The sequence below is a fragment of the Centruroides sculpturatus genome, unplaced genomic scaffold (genome assembly GCF_000671375.1).
Source record: "Centruroides sculpturatus isolate CEXI.00-Female unplaced genomic scaffold, Cexi_2.0 scaffold1494, whole genome shotgun sequence".
Lineage (NCBI taxonomy): Eukaryota > Metazoa > Arthropoda > Arachnida > Scorpiones > Buthidae > Centruroides > Centruroides sculpturatus.
The window spans coordinates 160033-186829 of NW_019385632.1; the positions used below are offsets into that span (position 1 = coordinate 160033).

The window sequence follows — 26797 nt, forward strand, 5'->3', positions numbered from 1 at the left end:
GTCACATACAAGACATCTAATTTTATATCGAAACTGGTTTGGTAATCTTGAAACGGGATAAATGCTTAGCTAGGTTGACGTAACAATTTTACTTTCACACTTTACGCTACTTATTAGGTGATGTACCTCGTGACTGTTTTTCAAAACTTGTTATGAGGTTTCTATTGACATAACTGCTTAAAACTGTCTTAGATATTTAAAATGTCTTTCTTTTAAAAGAATCTGACATTAAAAAAAAAACAATACATTTTTTCTAAATCTGGCATTGGAATAAAAAGAAAACGTTTGTAAAAAAATACAGGTAACGTGATAAAAGACGAAATTATACTAAAATACAAATTTAAATGCAATTGGTTATTTTTAAATATTTAACGAAAATTTCGACCAATCAAATAATTTCTCGATATTAAACGTAATCATGCGCAATACTGTTAGGAATAGTTCTATTTTTCTTCATGATGTGGCGCTGTAGTCGAAACAGATAGGTTAACATTTGGCTGTAAGTGCACCTAACATGAAGTCTTATAAAAAATATAATGTTATATATGAAAAAATTAAGTAATACATGAGATGTTTTTTAATCAATTTTAAGATATAAAAATAATTTAAATAATAAAATAAATACATTACATTTTGTAAAATATATTGTATCTGTAAGTGTAATAATAAGATTTTTGTAGAATGTAACGTCAGGAGTTAATCCGATTTGCATCACACCAACACATCGGAGAGTGGTGGTGTAGTATAACTACGGCAACACCTCAGTAGATAGAATGGATTATGATGTTAGACGGATTGAAATATCTGCGAACCGGGGTTGGTCTTGGAGTCCGTAGACCTTAGTTGAGCACGTCCCTCCATTTCTATCCCCCTTTTTCCGATGACATTTTAATAATCAACCAACACCAGCGCAAGAGGGGTAGTGGCCAAGGAAAGCTGCGCTTTCTGATTGGACGCCAGCACGTGGTTGGAAGGGGGCTGGCCTGACTTGCACCAAGCGCCACCGCAGAAGACTTATGTGCCATGCATTGCGATCAATTGTACACACTCCAAGCGAGGTATAAAAACGTGGTGTGTAGTCAGAACCTACCAACACCTACACTGAACCGTGAAGGACTTCGACCACACCCCAAGATTATGCTTGTGTTGTGAGTCTGATAAAGTGAAAAACATGGCTTTAGATACGGACCAACAATCGTCCGAGACTAGGCATTTGGACTCACCAGGTAGGCCAAATTCCGCCCCCGATATGGACAGTTCTAAACAACCTACTTCATCGGCAGCATCTTCACCCACTTCTGTACAAACGCTCAAGTTTTCTATCGAAAAAATACTTTCACCGGACTTCGGTAGAACCGTAAGGGAGAGTTCGGATGATAGTAGCAAATCATCAGGTAATAATAACAAACACTCGTCTTCAACCGGGGCAGATGCAAAGAAACCAGCCATGCTCTGGCCAGCGTGGGTCTACTGCACTCGATACTCTGACAGACCATCATCCGGTATGTAGCTTTGTTTTGGTTTTTCTTTTTAATAATCTGCTCGATTCTACATTATTATTATAAGTAGCTATTTGCAGTATTAATCACATCTTGCGCTATTTCATTCTATAAAGGTCTATTTATTAACGTTTTAAATTCATATTTCAGTTTGTAAATTGATTTTTAAGTTTTATTTATAAGTTTTCATAAGCCTATAATTGAATAACTCAATAGGCCTATGAGTTTAATAGCGCTAGGTACTTTTTGATAATTACATAAAGGCAAATTTAGTTTACATTTAAAAAAAATACAAATTTATTTCATTTAATTAGACTATAAATTAAATTCTATTAAACTTTTCGTCGTCATTCAGATAGGCCTAAAAGAACAAATGATCAATTTTTAAATTATATTAATGAAATAAATCTGGCCTAATATTTAGAATAGTTAGGATATTATAAATTTTCTTTGAGGGAAATTATTACTTGTTCCATATATTTTCAATTAATTTGAAATAATTTGATTCTATTTACCGATTGTATAGAGTAATACGAAAATTCTTAATTAAAACATTGGTCTTGAATGATTCTTATCGATAGGACAAGCTAAAAGATAGTCTTGACAATAACTAATCTTAAGGGAAAACAGATTTAATCTGTTTTACACAACAAAATACAGTTGTAACAACACTTGCATTCCCTTTCGCATCTTTTCTACATGTTCCATGTTTTCATTTCATAAATTCTTTTAAGGGAACGTATAATTCAGGAATGGGTGGCCCACTACATCAGATAAAATTAAATTTATTTCTATTTGCTGTAGTTTAATTAGATCATTTCTATAATCTGAATAAAATGTAACAAAAGTTTTCTTCTTTTAAATTTATTATTATTATTATTATGTTTTTGACTTAGGCCTGTGCAAATAGGTTGGATAATTCTTTGTGGCTTAGATGATAATGTATCTTTCGACGTTTGAAACAACCAGAAAGGTTAAAACTTAAATAAATTAAGAGCAGTCATAGCTAGGTTAGAATTTTCCCAAATTATAAATTAGTCTTAGAGAAAGCCAGAGGCTAATTTTAAGTCTAGTTTTTACGTTAAACGTCCCTATTATTTGCAGATAGAGGCTGTTTGAATTTCTAAACATGAGGAGTTGTTACATTTGCATTCACCCCAGGCTATCTTAGACCAGTGAGTATAATACGACTATAAAACTGCAGGTTGTTGTGAACTTTACCGCTCTTTGCCACCGAAAATAATTCAAAAGCATAAAAAAAAGTATAGCTTCGACTTTAATGATACTAATCAGATTTACTGTTGATCCCTGACCTTATTTACTGTAGTAAAATAGAAATTGGGATGCAGAAGTGAAGTTTCTAAAGGTTACTATCTCTTCGAATTCTAACTTCAACAAAACTATAGCTGATTTATTCGTTGTTTAATTAAGAGTTTGTTTTTTAATGTTTGAATTTGTGGTATCAATCGATATAGGGGCTCTAACCAAGCCTAACGTGTTTAATAACATCTTAGTTTGGAAGGTCTGTCGTCATGTGTTGTCTACACGCGATTTAATCGATTATTCGATGTAGGGAAACGTTTGTTAAGTAGGCCTCTTCGATCTATAGTGAGGGTCCATATCTGGTTGGACGTCACACCCATTCACAGGGCTTTTCTCTATTTAAATTTCGAAAATCTTATACATTTTACTTTTAATTTTCTAAACTTCATTCTCATTCGTTCAGTTCTTTTATTGTTTTCATTTCTGCGAAATTAACATTAGTTCAATATTCTTTTATTTTCAAATAGGATCTATCGAGTTTTACGTTAAATATTTTTACATTTAACTCCTTCACGATATAAATTTAAAGTCTATATTACACTACTCTGTATCAATCACTTTCACACTAGGCCTGTATCATTTTACAATTTTATGTCGTTTTATTCTATGCCTATTTTTCTTACGTGCCTTCAGATCTTTATAATTTATAGGCCTAATTTTAATCGACAATCTTAAGAAGTTATCGAGAATTTAAATACAATTAAACTTTTATTATTTTGTTCTTTTTTTTTTCTTTTACAAATAAGAGAAAGAATATTTTTTTAAATATAATAAAGTTGTATTTAGATATTACCGAAAGTTATGAAAAAAAATTATGTTGTTTAAAGTAAAATAGTATGGTAGCATTCAAAATGTAAGTTATGCCTTTAAGATGCTTATGTAATCTATGTAATAAATATAATGGAAAGTTATCGCAATCTAAGAAAGAATAGTCGATATGGCAAACTTATATGAAAGATATATGATGTTTTGGTTTAAGTAAGGTCCTTTGCTCGACTAACTTAACTCAGATATTGTGCAATTTATAACCAACTTTAAGATATCTTAATAAATGAGCCTGTCGCTGTAAAAGAATGCCGTATAGGTTTTATTTATTCCGAACATGTCCCCTTGGGCCTTTGGCCTCTTCCACGTCATTGGAAAGACACTTTTCATAAAAGAGGACCTCTTGATAAACCGAACTATGATTCTATCAACGACATGTTAAATGGTTTTTACCTTTATGATAAGGTGCTTATATCTTAGAAACATTCGGCAGTTGGGCCAAAGACATTCAAATCTTAGCTTTTTTACAAGGAAATTTATCAATTTACGTAGACTTTGAGTAAAAAAAAGAAGAAAACGAATTTAAATCACAACGGGGTAGGCCTAAATTAATAGAAATTTAATTAAAAAATCTAAAAAACAGTTGTAATAGAACGTATCATTTTTCACGTTAAAATTCTTAAACAATTTGTAGAAATTTCATTTAAAAACATTTTTAAAAAAAATCCTTTGTAAAAGCGGAAGATTTCGAATGCAAATTATCTTCCGTAGTGGAGCGATGAAAGTCATTTCAGTAAATTAAAGCGTAGAAAATTGAGGATATATTGCTTATTTAAATGCATTTAACTGATAATTCATAACATTTTGTGGAGATATTCGCAGCATATCTAATTAGATGATGACAATTAAGTGTTTGCATTTTTCCAAGATAGATTAGGGACAGGTCATTGAATCTTACACTTTTACGCTTTTACTACCTGATTTATAATAATGACATCCTTCTGAAAAAAAAAAATTATGACTTATAATATTATAACCGTTACAATAGTAGGCCTAATATTTAGATATTATATAAGCTTATTTATAAACAGGCCTAGAGACAATTCAGTTATTATTATTATTTCATCTAAACTTCTTCTGTTAATAATTCTTATTGTTTAGGAATATTTTAGATTTATTTAATTATATAAATTTATACTTACCCGTAATTATGGTGTTAAATAATCTATAGGCGACAATATATACCTTAAGTTATTAAGAAAATATTAGGTAGACGAGTAGCAAAACGATACTATTTTGTAACTAAGAGATAAATACGATAGGTTATCACGCAGACAGCTGCAAGAATTTAAAGATGCTCTGCTTTTTCCTTGAGCATGTCCGCTGGATAGATTATTGAGAAATCATTAACTCCTATACAAGGGGCAATTAGTCGCCCAGGGCTTGTTGACTTAATGGACGAAATCCACGACAGTTTTTACAATTAGTAAATCTGTTGTCTGACAAATTACTCAAAATGTCATTATGTGTAATTTGCATTAACAGATCGTTACTTTATTTTTACATTATTGCCAAGCTTTGAAATGTTTTTTTTAAGTTTTCATTGAGTATTATAGATCTATATCTTACTTAGGAAAAATTGTTAGGTGAAAACAAGTGAAATATCTAATTTATTTTTTCTAAGATTCAATATTTAATGAAATATTATTACGATTTCAATCTCTTTTCTTTTTAAGATTAAAAAAACTATAAAAATTTTGCTATTAATAAAAGATTATATGACTTTATTGTTACACCGAGGTGTGAGAAGGACGAAATTATAAACACTTATTTTATTCGTCTTTCTACTTTTTTTTATTCGAAAGCTTAAGCTTTTAAATTTGAATTTTAAGACATTTTTAATTCTTAAAATGTTATATTATTGTATATAATATATAGCTTAGATTATATCAAAAAACGAATTAATAGTTTGAAATCTTTGAATTCTATTAATATAATGTATCTGAAATTAAACAATTATTAGTCTAATAATTTTTTTTATGATTTACTCATGAATTTTAAGTTTTTTATGAGTAGATTTTCATAATTTTAACGAGCTTTAAACGTATTATTTTATAACAATGTTCTTTATCATGTTAACACAAGCTTTACTATAAACTGTACTGATATATATATAGGGCAATTCTATATAAACTGTTGTTGATCAATAGGCCTAATTGTAGACTACCTACGATGTGATGGAAAATTACGAGTTACAATTCTATAGGATCACAATCTTGTAAATGAGGTTGAATTATTCGTCTTTTATTTATATTAAATTCAATTCTATCATATTAGTTAAATATTTGAAAAATTAAAATATAGGTTTATTAATTAATCTTATGTAATTTTTCCGAGTTTCAATTTTTATTCTATTCTTTAATGTATTTAGAATCTGAATGTGACTATCGCAAGCCTGCCTGTATATATCAAAAAGGCCCTAAAGTTTATGGATATTATAATTAATTTTTGGAGTTCCAAAATTCAAATTAATTTGTTAATTTGTATCATCAGAGTCAGTCTGAAGTAGTTATCTCTTTCAGAACCTAGGCGTTTGTCCAGATCCCGTCAAGCCAACTCTAACTACTCAGGTTCGTACTTCAAATTTTACTGACTCTTAAACTAAAAAAAAAACAAATGCACCCGGTTCGATAAGACACGAGGTATAAAGGATATATATATATTTTTTCTGTTGCCTTTCTTTAAATAGTGTGTACGGTCTTTTTGGTATAATTCTCTATTAGCTTTATACATCAAGTAGGGTCTATTGAAGTGTGAGCGGTATCAAAATCGATGATGTTCAAAAATCTAGTTTGGAAAGTCTTTAAAATGTTTCAGTTTTGTGTCGTCGAAGCGGAAAACAGGTTAGCAAAGTCCGTCAGCCCACCAATGGAGGCCGGAAGATAAGCCCTATACCCCGAGGGATTCTGTGATTACAAGTTTGTTCAGTGAGGTATAGAATTGTTTTGTTAACGAAGAGACGATACTAATTGGTAGAACTTAAAAGCAATCTTAAAATATATATTACATTTCATTTTTTAATTCTACATGATGATTGCGTGATCCACCCAATTAAGTTTAGTGGAATCATTTTTGATTTAATATCTACTAACATGATGTAGGCCTAAATAAATATACAGTAATGTATATATATATGTGTGTGTATACGCCGTCTTAATGTATTTAAGATCAGAGAAATAGATACTATAAAAATAAAATATTACTGTAATAATTTTTCTTTCAAAAACGGTTCCACCCAAGACGATTGAACTCTAAGAAATACTTCGAAGTGTATGCAATCCATATAGGTAGCTGTTACCAGCTGCTATAGATGTTCACATCTGCTTCTATACTCGCCTATATTATTATTTTCACATGCCGATCCAAATTATAAGGTGTACGTGACATACTGGATAAGGTCATTCGTCTGTGACTTCCCACAGCCGTTTTTGATTCTCATCTTTCGATCGGTGGTGCTACTGTAGCCATTCAATATTTGAGAAAGTCGCTTATATTCACTAGAAGATCAAGTACTGGGTGTATAGTATTGGGTTCGATTAGGTTTACTGGTAAGTTGTAGTGTACAAACTCGGTTAATAGAGTGTTGAGTGTAAGTTGGTGGACGAAATTACGAGAGATTTGACATACGTTACGGTTTTTGAAATGATGAAATTTCTGTAATACGTACTACTTGTTAATAATCTAGATGTAAACGATCCATTCAATCGTATCGCATCAAATCATCTGCCTGCAGTGATAGGGACTAGACATAAATCTGTAGGACCTCACACACAGCCCTGTACAAGGGACCATCGTGTGAGGTCCTTCTTTAAAACCTTGGGCGGACCACTAACTAATTTTGATCGATCGAAAACTAAGAATGAATAAACTAAATAAATAAATGTATACGTTTCCTATATTTATATGCGAACTGCTCTTTAACGTAGAAGGGGTAGAGTCAGGAAATCGGATTACGATAGAGCATGCGCAGTTATCTATGTAGGTGAAGACAGAAAGATGGATTGATTGTACCTTAGCTGGGGAAATTGGTGGGTGGCGTTCGTGAGTTAGAAGGTATTTCGTGTACTACTATTCTTAGGAGAAGGGAAATATGCGGTATAAGATTTAACTATGCGGTTTACAAACACGATAACTTAATCAATATGGTCAGTGAAAAAAGGATTGTCCTCTATGAACTCGACTTATAGAAGCATGATGCGTGAAGATAGTCACGAATGGTTCCATCTCAGGACCAATCGGTAAATTAACTTTCTACGATGGCCACAAACTGCAATGGACATCTCAACACCAAATCTGCGTGATTGACTAACATTAGCGTGCCGCTTTCGATTAGAATATAAGAATTTATCTAAAATATTTTGTTCATAAATCTTGTCGGAATTTCTGTAAATACGATTGAAATACATAGACTTGTAGTGTCAATGGGTGGAGTTATTCGTATTACATTACAAAATGTGATTCATTTGCTTATTTTTTCACTCCATTAACTTCACACCTTACTGAAAGTCGAAAATTTTTGACCACACACGACCTTTTGTCGCCACACTTCCCACCTGTAGTTTTATCTCATTTTTCTGAACCTTTCAGTGATGATACTTTAGTTGAAAGCGTTTGTGGGTGTCCCTTAACATCACTTCTATTCACTATTGTGTCAATGTTAAATTAGGCCTAATTCCTCTTCAATACCTCTGTTCGCAGGTAAAAGTCATCCCATTGTTCCTTAGAGATTTAAAAGTGAGAAAAGGTAGGTAAATATCCACCTACTATTACTCTCGCCTCATTGGCTCACTGTTGTAGTCACTTTTCCTTTTCAGCTTTTGAAAAGCATAAAACGAGAGTCTTTGCTCAAAGATCTTAACGTTTTATTTGACTTTTAGAAGAGTTAATGAAATATTACGTAGCTCACGAATAAGCACCACCTCCAGAAAAAAGAAAAAAATCAATAATTCTAATCGATAGTAGGTGTTATTCTTTATTGAAGAGGGTTAGAGATTATTAACACCTATAAATTTGGATAAATGTCAGCAAGATCCCCAAAACGAATTTATTAAATTACAAAGTACTATAGTCCTTGTTAGGCCTGTCATGTTGTTCGACAACTACGCAAAGTAGAAAAGATTAACTCTGTTAATTTTAATAAAATTACATTTATTTATGCTTTAAACGAAATTTTCGAAAGGTATTAAACACAGTAACAAAACAATAAAATTTAGTTGTTACCATATGTCGTAGAGTACAGAATGTTTCCTGATTTTTAAGTTAATGCCCCTAATAAAATAATAAAAAATAATATTCAGAAAACGTTATCCAGCTAATTAATTGGCCCAAATTTTCTCGATAGATGTTACTATCTGTAGATTATATTACGAGAGAACCATCCTTTTGTTCCTTTAAATTTTTGTATAAGGTAAGAGGCTATCTACTTATCCTACAGGCCAGCTCTGTTTGAAGAAGGTTCAGAAGAGAATTTATCCACTCACAATGATGCAGCTACCGAATCAATTGTCCAGGCGACGTTGTGTTGAAAGGGCTGTATTTCACCTTGATGTATTGACATAACCTGTCTTTACTACGATAGGGCATGGTTTTCCGAGGTGAACAGCTAGTTTAGTTTATTCCTTTCTGCACACAAAGTGTGACGAATAAATCACGCACTCGCTACCAGGTGCTAGATGCTCCATACTATCAGAAGATAAAGCGTCAATCCCACGTTCACAAAGAAGTAACACACTGCAAAAGGTTATATTTACAAACAGTACGTATAAGTCTATAAGCCAAGTAGATCTTATAATCCTAGCTTAGTTACGAATACTGAAAAATTACCAATTATTAATTCGGAAATTCAACAAAATTAAATATAAAAGAGAGAAAACAATGTTTACGTTTAATATTGATGTAATGGGAGGGAGTTAGTTTGAAAATCATTTTTCTACGATGCTGACGATAAATTGTCTTTCTCCCGCAGTTTAATTTCTTAAGGAGTAATATAGAATTAATTAAAGTAAATTATGTGGAAAATAGTAGAATTCAATTACAAAACTCCCAACTCGTCTGGATTTAATTGAAGGCGTTAGAAGGGCAAATGGCAAATGACTCATCAGGGACGAAAATCTTGTACAGGAATGAGTAGAGTTTTGTGATGTTAGGAATCAGACCACGTCCTCTGCTTTTCCGGCAAATCCCCAGGAGTACAGTAAGGAAGCATGTAGACGTAGGCCGCCTAAAATTCGTTAGGTTTAATAACCCGGAACGTAACTCGACGGCGACTATCATTCTACTTGCAGTTGTTTCTCTTATTCCAAATTAGGATACTCAGTCAGCAAAAGTGGAAAAGCATCTCGACTTGACTTTTGCTCTTGAGATTTCCCAATATAGGCTTTATAGATCTGCTACAAAATAAGAAGTTGATGGTTTCCAATGCGAACTTACTTTCTCCAAAGGAATTAACATCGTTTTTCAATCGTTTTGTCATAGGCCTATTTCTTTCAAAACTGATTTTAAGTCGTGTTTGTCAATGCATTTTATTCCAATTGTAAAATCGTCTTTGCGATAGATTTATTTGTATTATTATTTTTTAAATATCTAAATATTTTTAAAACAAACTAATAAATTTATATAATATAACAATTATTTAATTTATTAATTTAAAATTTTCATTTAAATTATCTAAAAACAGTTACTTACAAGGTTTCTTTTTTGGACTTAAATTACTTCTAATAGGAAGTAATTTTCATTCCTTCCGCTTAAAAAATAAAAAAAATTTACTCATATTAAATTAAAAATTGTTAAATTAATTTGTAGACAATAATGTTAACTCTTGATTTGATTTATTATTTGATTATTTTAAGCAGATTTTAAATTAGGCTATAAATTCTTATTTATCAGTTTATCATCTGAATTTTTTGAAGTAGAATTTTAATTAAAGCTGTCCTCTCCCTCCCCCTTTTTTTCTGTAAATTTTTAAATTTTATTCTGATCTTATTTTAATTAAATTTTTTTTTCTTCAAATTTCAAACGTTTCAATAGTTAATTAGATACAATTTCCAGTTTAATTCGGGGGGCATTTCACTTATAATAATATGTTTAATTTTAATTACAAAATTTAAATAATTACCAAATCCGGGATAAGAGTTACTAAGTAGTTAATTTTAGTTAAACATCATAAAATGTTAAAAAGTACCACCTACAACGACAATGCATACATAATGAAGATATCTTGTTAGAGAAGTACACTTGAAAACTCGTCTGACCAGTTATATTTCGGTTATAGGAATTAAATTTCCCTTTGGGATGATCAATTGTAAATAGGCAAAAGCTTCCATTTAATGTCTGAATTATTGCATTCATTGTAATTCCCTTTTCGGATTTAACAACATCCCAGATCCTCTTTACCACACCCTTTGTGTCACAGAAGCGAAACGACGAACCATTAACCAAATGAAGATATGAAAGACCAATTAGTGTTTCATCTACCTTTCCTGAAGGATTATAAAAAGTGGAACATTAACTATAGTTTATTTAATATTCTGTCAATAAGTTTAAACGATCGATAAATTTTTTTTTTCTCTCTCTCTCTTTATGTCTTCGCATGTTGTGTTTTATTCAACGAGCGTTGGTTTATCGTTAACGTGTTTGTAAATGGAAGATTTATTTGTTTAATTTAGTTTATGTAGCATTTAATTTTATGTAATCATTTCTATGTATTGTTTAAAGTATTAATAATTTTAAAAAATAAACAAGCAAACAGCGATCGTATTAAAAAAAAATACTACGATAAGTGAAGGAAAATACTACAATTAATACAAATTTTTCTGGTGATTTATATGATTTAAAAGAAAATTAACAAAGTAAAAAAAAAATAAGGTTAACTTAAGAAAAAATTCTTTAATGCTATCTAATTTCTAGTGCTATCTCTTTGTCCAGAAAGTGTAAAATTTATTTAGACTAAAACTACCATTATATTTCATACAGAATGGCCGTGTTACAATCGTCGGTCGGACAGAGATTAAAGACATTATCCCTTGTGTTTTAAGGTTCAACCACGTAACGTCCAGTCAAGTTAACAGTACTTTCCTCCAGGAGACATAAAATTAAATAACGTTCGAAAACTGAGGCACCACGCTTGACTGCATAGTCCGTTTATCGTCTGTTCCTTGTCAAGGCTGCGTAGAATGTCAGGTACTATTGCCTGATATCCTCTCGGGTGCTGTCAGGATAGCCTGAATTCAGCAAGATATCTTCTTCCTGTTAAGAAGAGTCTGGTGTGGATGATAGAAGACTTAAAATTTTCTGAGTTGTTTTAACCCTCTTTTCTAACTTGTATATTATATTGTTCTTTGGAGCTTATGTCTTTATCTCATTTCAACATTGTTTTAACTATCGAGCTTTTAAAAATGCCATGATAAATGAGAATACTTTACTAACATCGTTGATAAACCGGATATATTAAGAGTTTTTAAAGCTTATAGCAATCGGTGTAATAAAATAATTATAACCAATTAACTTGCGCCATTATATATGGTAGATTATAGGCCTATAGGCTATTTAATTATTTTACCAAAGACGTAAGCTGGCGTTACCGGAGGCGCCTTGTCAGATAATTCTCAGATTAGCCTTCAGGTAGAGACGCCTCCTGTGTGTTTCTATGGCAACACCACGTTTCTAAAGCCCTTTCTCAGTTCTGGCTGTGATGAATGTTGTAATTACTTAGACGTTGAATGTTCTGCACTTGGATCGATAGATGAGCCAAGGAGTGGCAAAGTTTACCCCTCTTACATAATTCGACACCTTTGAGATTGCGTACATTTTTATAAGAATTCGTGAATTCTTTACAATTAACAGACTATATTACATAGAAGAGAGTCTTAGATAGGTTTTTTTCTATTCTAGTCTGTAGGATCTCGTTAAAGAAGACCGAATTCATTCAGTCGAGACTGAAAATCTTTTAACAATAGTTTACTATGTTAAAATATATAGCCGAGAGTTGTAACTAGTATAGTCTAACAAGGTAGTCCCATTGTTTTTTTCTCAAATAGTAGAGATATATAATTATATATGCTGAACATTTGTACAGAGAATTCAACAATTATAAGGGCGATTGAATGAAGCATTATCTTCCACCGTATAGTTTCTTGTCTCGTGAGGTGCAATTTCACGGTCACCAACAAGTCCTTTTACTGTCAGGTGTCAGTCCTAAACAGCGTGACGTGAATGGTGACGTCACTGTGACGGTTTTCCGTTTCCGTCAACGTGTGTGGTCCTTTTTCGATTTTTTTTTTCTATAAGTCGGGAGACTTTCGCAAGAATTTTTACAGTAGATTGAAAATTAATAATTAAATCATGTTTAATTAACTAATATAGAAGCATTACTCTGTTAAATAGATTAATAAAGTTCACATATAGAGTTTTATGAGTAAGCTAAACATTAAAGGCCTCTTAAATTTCTAATATATCAAATTAGTTCCTAACGAATCTTGTTATAAACCCATAGCTTGGTAATGGATCCAGATAAGGCCTACACGTATTAAATTTTCAATTAAAGCCTATGGTGAAGGTTATAGAAGAGTAAACGTCATACAATCGAATCAGCGCATCCTTTACCTCTTAAAGCAAGAGAGAGACCAAGCGGTCGATGGCGGGACAGTTGTCGAATTAATGGTCCGTAGTGTCGACACGGCCGTATCACCAAGACCAGACGTGAGTTCAGTGTCAGATTACGATGATCTATGTTCCCGCGAGGACACTCGTTCAATTTTCCAACGTCCCGGAATTGTCCGCCGTTCAGCCCCTAATTACCAAAAGACCTGAGCTGCCGAGGTCGTGATGCTCTATAGAGATGTAATGGCCCCACCACTGTGGGGTGTATAGATAACAACGCAACCATTACAAGGCATTGAGCCTAGATAATGGTTTGTAACATTTTGTTGAGGAGTGCGTGAGTCATAGTGCTTCTCTAACTGTTGCTTCCTACCAGTTCCGTTCTAATATCGGTCCATTAATAGCTGCCCATCGCCAGAGTTTATTTGCGTGAATTTGAGAAAAATAGGCGCTTTCTATGTTCTATGCCATAAGCTGAATGGGGGTGAAAAATGGATCGCATCATATTCTTATTTGAAATACAATAATCCTATTATTTATCTTTGTAAATTCTTTACGTAGGCCTAAATACTATATATCACACCTAAAAATTGAAGATTTTTAGCTAAATTGTTTACGAATTATTGATTATTTTGAAAAAAGTTCACGTTAATATTGGATCCATGATCAAAATTAATTAAATTATGGTAGATAATTTTAAAACTTTTAATTCTACTTAATAAATTATTCGCAGGCATAAATTATTTCAATTTAATTTAATTAAATATTAATTTAAATTACAAATTAAATTTAATCAAAAAAATTTTTTTATGTATAAACTATAACTTTTATAAATTTAAAATACACGTGCAGGCCTATTATTTATCTATATAATTTTTTAGGTGTAAGAATACATTTAATAATTTTTCGTAAACTCAAATTTAAACGTAGAATTATATTCTTAAAGTAAATTAAAATCTAGAAGGAAAAAAATAAAATAAAAAATACCATTGTTTAATTAATACAGACCTATTTTATGTAGGCATATAGATATTAACCTATTGTTTTCTCTGATGGAAAATCGATATTTTGTATTTATCCTTCTTTATTATCATTGTTATTTAATACTAATTTCCTTTTTTTTTAAACTATTAATTGCCTAATTAATCGAGATTTCAGCAATTTATGAGTTTAAACGCGAGGTGTTCTTTAAGCGAAGTTGAAGATAAGGTAAGCTTTCTGTTTATTAATCTAATTCGAAAATTAAAGTATTTCAAGTTCTATTTACACGATTGATCTACATAAAATTTGAATTTCTATTAATTATTTCATTTTGAAATAAATGGGACAAGATTTTCTTTATGACAAAAGCAAAATCATTAGGCTATTATTAAACAAATCGCTTAAGGTACAAGAACATTACAAAAAGAAAAATGTTATTTTTTTGTTTAATTTCTATAGAAATACGTTTTAAAATAAGCTTACAGTTTATAAATAAAATTAAAACATTAAATTAATTTTATTAATTCGTTTAACCTAGACAAAAAAACGATTATTTTTGTTGTAATTAGATCCATCATGAACACTTAGATTAATAATTGTACTATTGTTTATCATTGAGTTATTTTTCGTTCAGTAAGGTCTTTATCAACAAGCGTGATATAAATATACAATTGAATGATATTTAAATTTCAAATTTTCAGTTAAATTTACATCATTTAATCTTAAATATTATTCTTTATTGAATGGAATAAGTTTAAAATTGATCTAAACCTTTAAAACATTTAGCCTAATTTTATAGTGTTTTTTAATAACTCTAATTTTATTATGAAAACTTTTACTTTTTAATGTATTTTATATGAATCTGTTTTATAAATCAAGATTTAGTACAGTTGTGATTATTAAACTTTTAATAATACATGGACTTCATTTAGGCCCTATTTGTATATTTCGTTTAAAAAGGCTTAATTTAGGCCTATAAATAATTTTTTTAAGCAGGAAAGTTGTAAAAATAGTTTTAATTTTAAAAAATGGAAGTAAAATTATTAGAAATTTAAATAAAATTGAAATTTCGATTAAGAATTATCGATATACTTTAAAGTCATTAGGATTATATATTAATTGTTTTCAAAGTTTAATAGATATATTTTTACATAAATTCGGAAAGGAAATTTCTATATTTCATTCTGGAATGTTTTCTTTTCCAATCACGTGACTGGAAAATGTTTAAAGAAGAGAGAAAAAAGCGACAGAGCAAGAAAATCCATCCAACGAGGTGATGAAGTGGCGCTTGTATTTCAATCCACATGTCTTGTTTCGAAGGGCGCTCCATATTTCTTTTTTCCTCTTTTACTGAGTATCAGAGATTGTTTTTGCATCACAAAGTACATATTTCTTCATTCACTTCTCTTGTTTTTCCTTCTTTTTTTATTTTTCTGTTTTGTTGAATAAATTAGAATTATCTACCCGATTGCTATTTTTTAATGAATATTAATTTATCCAAATCTATTTTCTTCAATTTAAAATTATTAATGACAAGTAGGGTTGTTAAATGGTTTTCAATAAAGGTTATTAACTTCAGAATTTTCCAAAAAAAGAAAAAAAAAAGACTTTTTGTATTCTAGGGAATGAAACAAACGAGATAATTTCTTCCTCTTTCAACTAAGCTTTGTAGATCCAAAGAGTGTTTTAATTAACTGTCATCGACCTTATGATAGAGTTAAGGGCATGCATTCCAACTCTTAATATCGAATAGTTCAATCAAATGACTTGTCAAGGGGAAAGAATGCGCGGAATCTATTGCCTCGTCATTCCACAACTATGTCTTTCGCTCCTGATAATTCAAATTCTGGATTTATCTCTAAAATATAAGGGCTTAATTAACCATGGAAATATTAATTTAAAAAGAACTTTTTGGATAGATAAGGCTAGCTAGATTCCGACAATCTGATGAAAGTAAGACAGGGAAACAAGCTTAAAGTTCCATCTTTAAACCACTCAAGTCTACATCATCCTCTTCTTTCTAATAAGTATAATTAATTTAATAATCATATTTTATCTTAACAGTTCTGTTTAAATGTATTTTCGAATCTTCCTAAGGATAATTTTCACATTAATAACATTGAAAACAGAGTTTGTTACATGTTTTGCTTTAGTTATTTAGGACTAGATCTACGTATACAGAGGAAATCACAAAAATATAAGTCTATTTCTTCAATTTTTTTTTTAATTTATTGGTAGCAGAAGATTACAATTGTATCAAAATAGTAGGTATATTCTATAGATATTATTATTAATTAAACTTAGCTATTATCAAAGACGGCCTATCAGATAAATTCAAAAGCGCAAAACTAATTATGAATTAGGTAAAATTCTAACCGGTCTTAATGTTACTTATTATAAACAGTCGTAAAAAAAGATAAAGAGGATGGAATTTGATCTGTTTTATCCAATGACTACAGCACAATATGGTAGAATCAGTTTTTATCCTTTGCGGATAGGCCCGACTCTAATGAAGTCAATCGAAAAATCACAGAGGAAATCAAGTACAAAAAGATCTTTAGAATCTGAATTAAAGTCTAAAGATTTTCTTTATAACAATCGAAGTAATTCTTTACCGTTAGAAAAGAGAATCGAGAAGATATAAATTGATCTTAGAGTAATTTTTTTTTTGTGTTTATTTAAATTGCAGTTTTGTTATCATTGAAGAAAACACCTAAGATGAGAATGAGTGAAATATATATATATATATATATATTTTTAATCATTCAACTTCAGTAATAACAAAACGAAAATTTAATGTAACCCATCAGAATTTTTCAACTGAGAATGCATTATCATGTATCATTTTACTAATTTAGACAATCAAGTAAATTACTCGAAATTTTACGCTATTTTCCGCTTCTTGATCAGATGCCAAAGGCTTTTGTTGTTAAAATCTTATTATTAGATATGTAGACTATATCACGCGAGAAGTATGTCTCGAAATAAAAAAAAAAAAAGTTCCCTGAACTGAAAATTTACTACATTTCTCTCGAAACTAATTTATTCATTCCGGTATATTCGTATTAAATTCAAAATCAAGTTTCTTACTATTACTTTATAAGGCCACGAATAAACATAAATTATTTTTTAACACAGACCAGTAGCTCCTCCCTGCTAGGCAGGAAGGCTAGTCTATTCGTTGCCGAATTACCGGGTAGAAACCTGTTCAACGCCTTTCTTCATCACCTGCCGGTTGGACCTTTCCTTATTGGACAGTTACTATTAGCCTATACTTCTTTCTCATTTTAAATATTAAAAATAAATAAATAAATAAATAAATTCAGATTAACTTATAGTGTCGAAAATTATAGTCCGTCAAAGAAAATCAATTTTTACTCTACTATAATAGAAAAACTATTATAGATAATAGTAGAAAAGAAATAACAAATGGAACGATTCGAATACAATTTTTTTTAAGCATAATTTTATCTCTGAAGGTAAAATCTATGTTACAATTTTTTACATTTTCTTTTATGCCCTTCCGAAGTGGGAAAAATATATTTTTTTCCCTTGTTACAAAGGAACAAGCTCCCCTTACACATCTCTCCGAACGGAAAACATGACCCTATATTGGTTTTACTTTATTTTTTATTTTATTTTAGCTTATAACATATCAATTTTACTTGTTTTTTTTAACACAACAAATGCTATTGGTTGCTGTTACTGTTGCATATTTTCTAAGGACTTCTTCCTACTTTTGTAAAAGTCCAACTTGTAGAGGAAATACTGTACTGTACTTCAGATTAGATTAACTATTAATGGTACATTGCAGAGTTTAATTGAAGCTGCGATAAAGGGGAGCGTGAGACAGTTCGCACGCGTAGTCCTCATCTATCAGCCAATACACGCGATAGAATTAATAGATCGTCTTAGAGATCTGCTGAACCAATAATATTTGGTGTTCATATAGCGATCCATCTCCTACCTCAGACAGCTCCGTTAATACAGAAGCGACTAGGGAAATTTCCCAATTTTTTTTTTTTTTTATATACTTACGTCCTTATGGATGTAAAAGTTTTTCTTGTAATATTTCGAGTGCTGCTTCTGCTGTTGCTACAAACTCTTCCGAGGTGAATTAACTCCCCTTCGGTTTATTCTAAAATACGGAAAGTTATGAGATTTGTAATTGATAGGCCTTCTATGAAAAATGATGGATTTGATTTGCAGATTTGTCGATACGAGTTCTAAGCACAATAGAATGAATGATTGGCAACGATTGGTCTTTTTTCGGATTAAAAAAGAAAAAAAAAATGGGGGAGGGATTCTCTAATTCTCCGTATTTATAAATGGTCTTAATATGTCTAAGATTTTCTTAAAGGGAGAGAGTTGTTCTTTACGAGATTTAATATTAAATTTACTTAGCTAATTAAAATTAATTATAAATTTGATTAAATATGCTTATTAAATTATCAACTTTTATTTCATTTTTAAATGTATTACGTCTTTATAAATTTGTATCTAAAAAATAATAATACAGACCTTCAAGATACAATCATAATTTCAATTTTTTTTTCTGATGTAGGACGTTGGCCACTGGTTTCTGAACTTCACCTTGAATATAATGTAATTTTTTTTTTCCGATAATTTCATCTTTGATATATAATTTAGGTCAATAACTGCATATTAGATCAAATTATATAAGTAATAATTTTACCAGAAACATTTTTCAAAGATATTTTTACCAATGAAAAAAAAACCCAAAACAAAACAAAACAAAAAAACCCCCCTTTTAAAGTTATAAGCTCCATCTGGTGATGCAAAGTAGTATTATTATTTTATTCTTTAATAATTAATAATTTTTTTCGAATAATTATTTATATAAAACAATAATATTTAAGTATAATATCAAATGAAACATTATCGTGATTACGTGATATTTAAAATTTATTTATGCGAATCATCCTTTACAACCCTTTCATCGATCTTAGTAATCAATGAGACGGGATATTCGATATCGTTAGCAGTCTGTAAGTCCTTAATGATCGAAATTTTACGAATATTTCTATTATTCTAGAAGAGAGAGATTTTAAATTATAATTAAATGACTGTTTAAACAAAGAGTTAAGAATTATTATTATTATTATTATTTCCTTCCTCCCCTTTGTCGAGTGTTTTAAAAACGTTGTGCTTTATTTTAAAATATTAAAAACAAAGTTGGCCATTTGTTTTTTGACCCAATTTGTAGTGTCAATTATGAGAATTCATGGTTATCAACGGAAATACGAACAAGTGTAATTCATCAAGCTTGTCAACTAAAGGTCTGGGAGGGTTAATGAGCATCTTTTAAATGCAGTGAATAGTCACTGCTTAAATTACGAACTAGAAAATTACATAAAGTAACTTAAATCAAGGACGACTTGTTTAACACAATAGGGGTAACGTACAGTACAAACGATTTTTTTAATACATAAAAGTTGTTGCCAACATCGCTATTCTTCAATTGAAAAATGTTTTGATAAATATTTTTCCTCTCAATTTAATCCGTTTATTTAATACTTTATGTATTTATTATTTTTTTAGAAAAGAAATAAGAGGAAAATTATTAATATTTATTAAAATTATCTAATCTTTTTAACACTTTAAAAAAAATTAATTAATAAGTTAGTTTTTTAACTAGAATATTGACATTTAATCGATTTTAAATAGGATATATTTTTTTTTACTTTATAATTTATAAAGGATGGTGTTTTGAATTTTAAATAGAAAAACTATCCTTCAATTTTATTAACGAGTTATAAATTAATAAAAGAATAGTCTGTAACCAATATTTAATTATATCCTTTACCTTTAAAATTATTTAGTAAGTTTAATTGAACCGATTATTATAATCTTGCTAAAGTCAATATAGGATTTTGTTTTCTAAGTCTTTTAGTTAGTTCAGAATTTAATTATTTTAATTTTAATAAGGTTATCATATAATAAATTAGATTATCTTATATTTTACTTTATGTATTTTTAACAATTTAATTATTAAAATAATTTTAATGTCTTTAGTATTGAATTTTAGTACTTTTTAAAAAAATAAATTTTTTTTAATCGAAATTAATAAAATAGGAATATATTTCATTCATATTGTAGAAAACAAAATACGTTATATCAGAGAATGAGAACCAGACCATCTTGTTTCTCCCCTTCTCATGATTCATGGCACCCGCAATATGGCGTGCTGTACTATGGTGAGGATCACCAAAAACCCAATTTTCGATCTCGAACCAAGTTGTGTGTAAATACTCCGCTCGTGATGAATGGGGATGGTTGTAGACCGCCCGGTTATCCTGTCTTTGTCGGGGAGAAGCTCACAGCTTCACTCTGACGCAATAATTGATTGCTTGGTATCCGTCTGCGGCGTACCCTGCAAGGATTTAGGATTAGCCATTAGCTACTCCATCAAATATTGTACTTTTTCCATAATGCCAGCTTCTTATGTATTTAAGAGTCTTTACAGCTAGTTAAATTCTTATTAGTACTGCTAAATAATGGCTTAAGTGTTAACAGCGAAAGAAAAGTTACTTTGATATTATACTTCAAAAGGAACCATATAGGCTACATTTCATCTGATGTATTTCGACAGGGATCTTTTTGATGAGAAATTTAATTAAGAATAAGAATAATATATTCAATTCTTATTCTTTCAGTTGAATAATACATACAAATATATAATATAGACCCTTAAAATTGGCCTAAGTTTTGTGTTTTTAAATATGAAGAATAATATATATATAGGCCTATATATAGGCCTATTTTTTCTACGATAGAAATTTAATATTTTATTTATAGAATTCTCTAACTAATATAACAAATAAAACAATTCTTTATCAAATGAAATTTAAAATATTCGGCTAATAAAAACTATTATTAAATATATTACAAATATTTAAAAAATTTTACATCTTTAATCTTATTAACATAGACTAAAGGGTTTATTCTCAATAGGCCTATAATATATTTAAAGGAGCTAAAAATTTAAGTGTTCAGTTACTCCTAAATTTAGTCAAGGTGCCTCAAACATGATTTTTCATGAAAAAATCATTTATTTTAGTCGAGTGCTAACCTAAAGTTATTACAGCATTAATCTACTTCGCCAAAGTGTAGGGTATAATTAAAGGAAATGAATTATCTTCTAAAATAATAACAGTTTCTTCTTATACAGTAGTTGCACCATACAAACTTAAGTGGGTTAATCATAGAATGAAAACATTTTTGGCTTGAAAATCATTATAATGGAAACTACTTCCTGTCATAATTTCCCATTAATGTCGGTTCTCTTTGGAAAAAACATTTTTGATTCGATTAATAATGAAAAGAGTGACAAATAGTCCAAAAAATTTTCATAAAAATAGTCTCTACCCCCAACTGTATTTATATATATTATATAAGTTATTCTACTATAATTAGAGGTTCTAGGTTAGAATCGATTATTCTTAGAAAGTCGGAGTTCTGTTTGAAATCATGTTCAATGGTTTAAAAAATTTTCTATGCATCGTTGATTAAAGTTGCTTGTGAATAATGAGTTTTCTTTTCAAGGCTATTTTCTCAAAAAAAAAAAAGAACTGATTTTTGGATTTTGATTAGAAATTGGCCTTTAGATTTTTATGCCTTCTGTTTTGATTCCTTTAGTAAAAATACAGGATTTCAAAAACTCTTCTGTTTAGCAATATAAAATAATGTAAAAAATCCATACAAGTTAATAAAGTAGGTTAGTTTATAACCTAATTAAAAGACTTATAAAAATTAAATTTATTATGAAAAATTTCTCCAATTTCTTAGGAATTAAACATTTACTTTGTGTCTGTGTGTGTGTGTGTACTGTACTGTGCTTTCTATTTATTAATTGTATTTATATTGAGCTTAATACTAAAATCTAAACAAATTACATAAAGTTTTTAGGATTAGATCCAAATAAAACTTGTTTAAAATTTAGACCTATAATAATTTTTTTATATAGCCTAAATTTATTACATGTTTAATGGAACATCTGTAAGGGAATTAAATTATAATTCCTATTATTGAGATAACTTTTTTTTTTTAAAAAAAAGGAACTAGACGAATGAATTAAAGTACAAGTTAGTAGTTTCTTTTTTCTTGAAAAAAAAAAATAGTAGTATAGATGAGACTAATCAGAAGAGTCGAGGCACGGATAGTGTTAAAAAAACATCATTATAAAGTAGCAAATCTGTTCAACAGTAAAGCATTTTTATTGCTAGTCGCATCTGTCACTCAGACTGCGGACCACCCGTTATTCAACCACAACATTCGATCTTATCCAGTCAATTCGCGATGGGGTGTTCTTTGTCTTCGAACTAGCCACCCCGTAGATTTTACAAATTTGTTCTTCGCCTTTTTTTTTCAAAATTAAAAAATAATAAAAAATAAATAAATAACAATTTCGGAACATCCTAATTTCATATTATTGATACTTTTACATGATTGAAAATCTAATCTTTAGAAATCCACTTGACATGTCTCTTTTAGAAGCACGTTCGTGATAGAAACCATTAAAATCAATTAAACAGGTCGATATAAACATCACGCAGCGATTTATGTGTTTTAGAAGCGTCTAAAGAACAAAAAAGGCTCTTTCGGAATAGAGAATCCCATAAATATTACAAATGGTCTGCTAACGGATGAAATCACGCAAAGAGAATCGTCACCTTAAACTATGAAATGTTTCATGATCTTATATGATCATTCTGAGTTCTTTTAAGTAATGTTTTAAGCCTTAGAGGCTTACTGGAAGCTAAATTTTCATCTTAAAGGCCTAGATTCTTTAACGATAAGTCGACCCATTTAAAAACTTCCAACATTATAATTAAGTCTACCTATAAATACGTTTTTGATAAGTATTAAATCTGATAAGGTCTAAAATGAAAAGTCAGAAGAAAACTTATAAGCCTACAGGCACACGGGCTTTTAAAAAACCATCACAATCAATTCTATTTTTTTTTTTCTTTAGAGCCTCAAGGTTTTTCTTACTCTTACCGAACATTAATTAATATAGTTTCTGTAGCAATCACCACATCCAACACATTTTTTTTGGTTCTTTCTTTGTATTGTGTCAAACAGAAGGGCCACACAAAGAAAATTTCCATTTGTGATATCTAGGAATAGACATCACTGTCAGAATCGCCCATTGTATGCTGTTCTCACCTGCCGTAATACCTGTTTAATTCTATATTAAAGAATAATCGAAGGACATCTACTACTTGATATGTTTATTGGCTATTATCAGTGAAGCCAATAAGGATGAAAAAAAAAAATAGCAGCTTCTATTTCGAGATAATGCCTAATTTATGGGCCTAATTAGATAAGACAATTATCAATGATGTAAATTTTATTTATTAAGTCATGAATAGTCCAAACGGATTATCTACAGGAAAAGATAGCTTCTTATCTTTACTTAAAATTTCTTTCTTAATAATCACATCTTATATAACGACGTTTTTTGGCATTTATTGACTAGCTTGAGGCTTGTGACAACTGTATAACATAGTCTATAGAATACACTATATCTTTTTCTTCCTCTGTTGTTTGTCTTTTAGGAATCAATCCTCGAAAGGAGCAAATTAAATACATTTTTAAAAGACCTGTAAATCATCTTTCGATTTTAATTTTAATTTTTATTATTAATTAACGTTTTAAAAAGAATATTCATCTACAGTAAACTGTGAAATTATTTAAGTCTTTGATGGAGAAAGACTTACATTCACTTACATACACAGCAATGGAACTGGTGAGATCGTCTTTGTTGGAAGGAAAAACCAATTTAAAGCAATTGTTTTTTTGAAAATATTTTATGCCCTTTTAAGACAAGCATTAATAATTATGTTTTATTCTAGTTTTTTTTGCTTATTAAAGCGAGTTTTAAAGTCACGAAAATATCTTCTAATTCTTTCACGACTTGTCAGGTCTTTTGTGAGTTGTGGCCTTGTAAGTCAACCAGCTTTCAAACTAAAGTTTTGTGATGGCCTAATGGGCTGAAAGGATGTGATCTTTCACAAATTTAAGATAAATATGGGCTAATTTTCGGCGGGTGCGACCGAATCCGTTTAACTTGACAAAGGTTAAATTATCAGTTTTAAAATGGTGTGAGAACGCCGTAGTATACTCGGGTTAAAGATCACGACAGCGACGACAATCAAGGCTCGGAACCGTCCCATCATCAATCATCTCATGTTGTTCAGATCTGCTCTGGTTATAAAACAAAAACCAGCCAAATTTTTTAGAAATCAAACTATGTTCAGTTGATGAATATCATACTCACGAATACAATGTTGAAAATATACCCCCTTTTTTTTCATTCGAATCTCCATCCTCCTTCTGTATCAATCTTAATATGGAAAAAAAAGAAAAGATCTTATAGATCTAAGTATGTAATATCTTATCGTATTCTTAATATGTTAAGATTTCTGGAAGAATGTTTAACACATACACATACACATACACACACAAGGATTAATCTAACAGTAAAAATCTTCAATTTTCTTATAAAATTTTCTTAATCCGAAGGATGTAAGATAGGAAAAAATGACGTAAATATTTGACATGAAGATATCTTTTATAAAATAGTGTTTATTATTATTAAATTGATCCGAGAAGAGAAAGATTTTTACGGAAAACTTTGTTTAATTGTGATAGTTTCCATTTCTGTAGAAGTTTGAGCGAAAATTCCTGACAAACGTAGACAGCTCGGAAAATTAATCTGCAGAGAAAAATCTTTCTTCTCTTTCTGTGCAGTGATTGAAGGAGAAATCCATTAGTTGGTAAAGCCCACTTGGTTGGTTCCCACGTCCGGCCACGTATGACGTACGTTGATGGACGGTCGTAATTTCTCGTTCCCGACGAGATTCTGTGAGACTTCCGAAAACCTAGGTTCTTCTTCTACTTCTCTTCCCCCCCCCTCCTTTCCACTCTGGACATAAAAAATGAAAGGAAAAAAAAGAAAGAAAAAAAAATAAAAGAAAACCATAAAGTTCAGAAAAGAAAAACTTAGTTTGGAGAAATTCTGTGATTACTAAAACGAAATTGCTTTTCCTATCCCGAAAAATAGTAAAAGAAGAAGGATAGTGTATGTTTTCTTTACCATTCTCGGCTCGGATTTCCGATAGCCTATAGGTTTATCCTATTAGAAATTGGTATTTTACACTTATTTTATTTTTGACTTTTTTTAAAAAAAGAACAAAATTTCACTTAGATTTTATATCTTTATCTTGTAAAATCATTTCAAATTTCCTATGCTTTAGACATTAATAATTTTACAAGATTTTAATGGATGGAAAATCTAAACAAACATTTATTTTAACGTAGGTTAGATTTTAAATTCGACTACTCTACAGTTTTAATTTACTCAGATTTATTTGTTCCTTGTTTTGTTTAATTAAATTTTATATTAGTAAGACTGTTAATTAGATTAATTAATTAAGTAATATTTTTCCCAGGACCCAGGTCGAGGAGAATAAAGAAAGCCGAAAAGAAAGCTGACGAGAAAAGGCCACGCACAGCATTTACTGCAGAACAATTGGCCAGGTTGAAACAAGAATTTCAAGAAAATCGTTATCTTACAGAAAAAAGAAGGCAGGACTTAGCAAGAGACCTCAAATTGAATGAATCTCAGATCAAAATCTGGTTCCAGAATAAGAGAGCTAAAATCAAGAAAGCTAGTGGACAGAGAAATCCTTTGGCCCTTCAGTTAATGGCACAGGGACTTTATAATCACAGTACTATACCCGTTAGGGACGATCAGGATGAACAGTCGATGTCGTCGTAAAAAACGAACTTGTAAAAAAGAAAAAAAAAATTTCAAAAATTTCAAAAATTTTCTGTTTTCTTCAATAGTTGCAGATTTAAAAAGAAATTATCGGTTTTTCTTAATCCCAATTGAAAAACCGTTTTGTGCTGTTGCTCAACCATTAAAAAAATATATATAATAATAATAATAAAATAAAACCACGAAGAAAACCATAACGATTGGTTTTATCGACTAGAATTTTTTTTTGTTCTGAAGAGACTGGACTTCTGTATAAATATTAGGGGTGGTGTACCAAAATTCGTTTCTCAACTTTGTGGTGATATCTAGTCCACTTCATCTCCTTAAAAAAATTCAAAAATTTGGACTTTAGTTCTCAAAATATTCTTATGGTTTTTTTTTTTTTATAAGAGAGCCTCCTAAGTTCCACTTTTATTATGGTGGTTGCAAGGACTCTAGAAGAGATTCCTAAGAGGATTTACTTATTAGTAGGCCTACTTAATTTCGTTAAGATGTGGTCTAAATAGTGAAATTTCAAACTCTGAAGTTTCAAAAAAATAAATGAAAGAAAAACGAAATATAAAACAACAAATGGCTGGCAATGAAAGAGTTTTTAAAGTGCATTTATTTAAAACCTTCAGAAGAGAGAAGAGTTAAATCTACTTTAGTGTTAGGGTTTGCTTACGTAATTTAGGAGCAATTTTAGAAGGTTTAATCTCTGGAGCCATTATTAATAAAATCGTGCCACAGAAGAGAAGATAAATAAGTCCATACAAAATCGAAACTT

General features: G+C 30.0%; 1 protein-coding gene across 2 annotated transcripts; it reads left to right on the plus strand.

Annotated features, from left to right (window-relative positions):
• Positions 1–700: 700 nt before the first annotated feature.
• LOC111640755 (homeobox protein engrailed-1-B-like) lies at positions 701–26771 on the plus strand. 2 transcript variants are annotated; one of them, XM_023386806.1, is made up of 3 exons: positions 701–1502; positions 6170–6217; positions 25703–26771. In XM_023386806.1, exons 1-3 carry the CDS (start codon positions 1172–1174, stop codon positions 26029–26031), a joined length of 708 nt encoding a protein of 235 aa, XP_023242574.1. In that variant the 5' UTR covers positions 701–1171; the 3' UTR covers positions 26032–26771. The 2 variants fall into 2 exon arrangements, with proteins under 2 accessions (XP_023242574.1, XP_023242575.1); XM_023386807.1 differs by lacking the exon at positions 6170–6217.
• Positions 26772–26797: the final 26 nt, after the last annotated feature.

What these genes read in the sequence shown, in the direction of transcription:
- LOC111640755 (XM_023386806.1), top strand. Translation starts at nt 1,172, where the DNA reads ATGGCTTTAGATACGGACCAACAATCGTCCGAGACTAGGCATTTGGAC. An exon ending in CTCTGACAGACCATCATCCG is followed by an intron (nt 1,503 to 6,169) that starts GTATGTAGCTTT and finishes TATCTCTTTCAG; the next exon opens with AACCTAGGCGTTTGTCCAGA. An exon ending in AGCCAACTCTAACTACTCAG is followed by an intron (nt 6,218 to 25,702) that starts GTTCGTACTTCA and finishes TATTTTTCCCAG; the next exon opens with GACCCAGGTCGAGGAGAATA.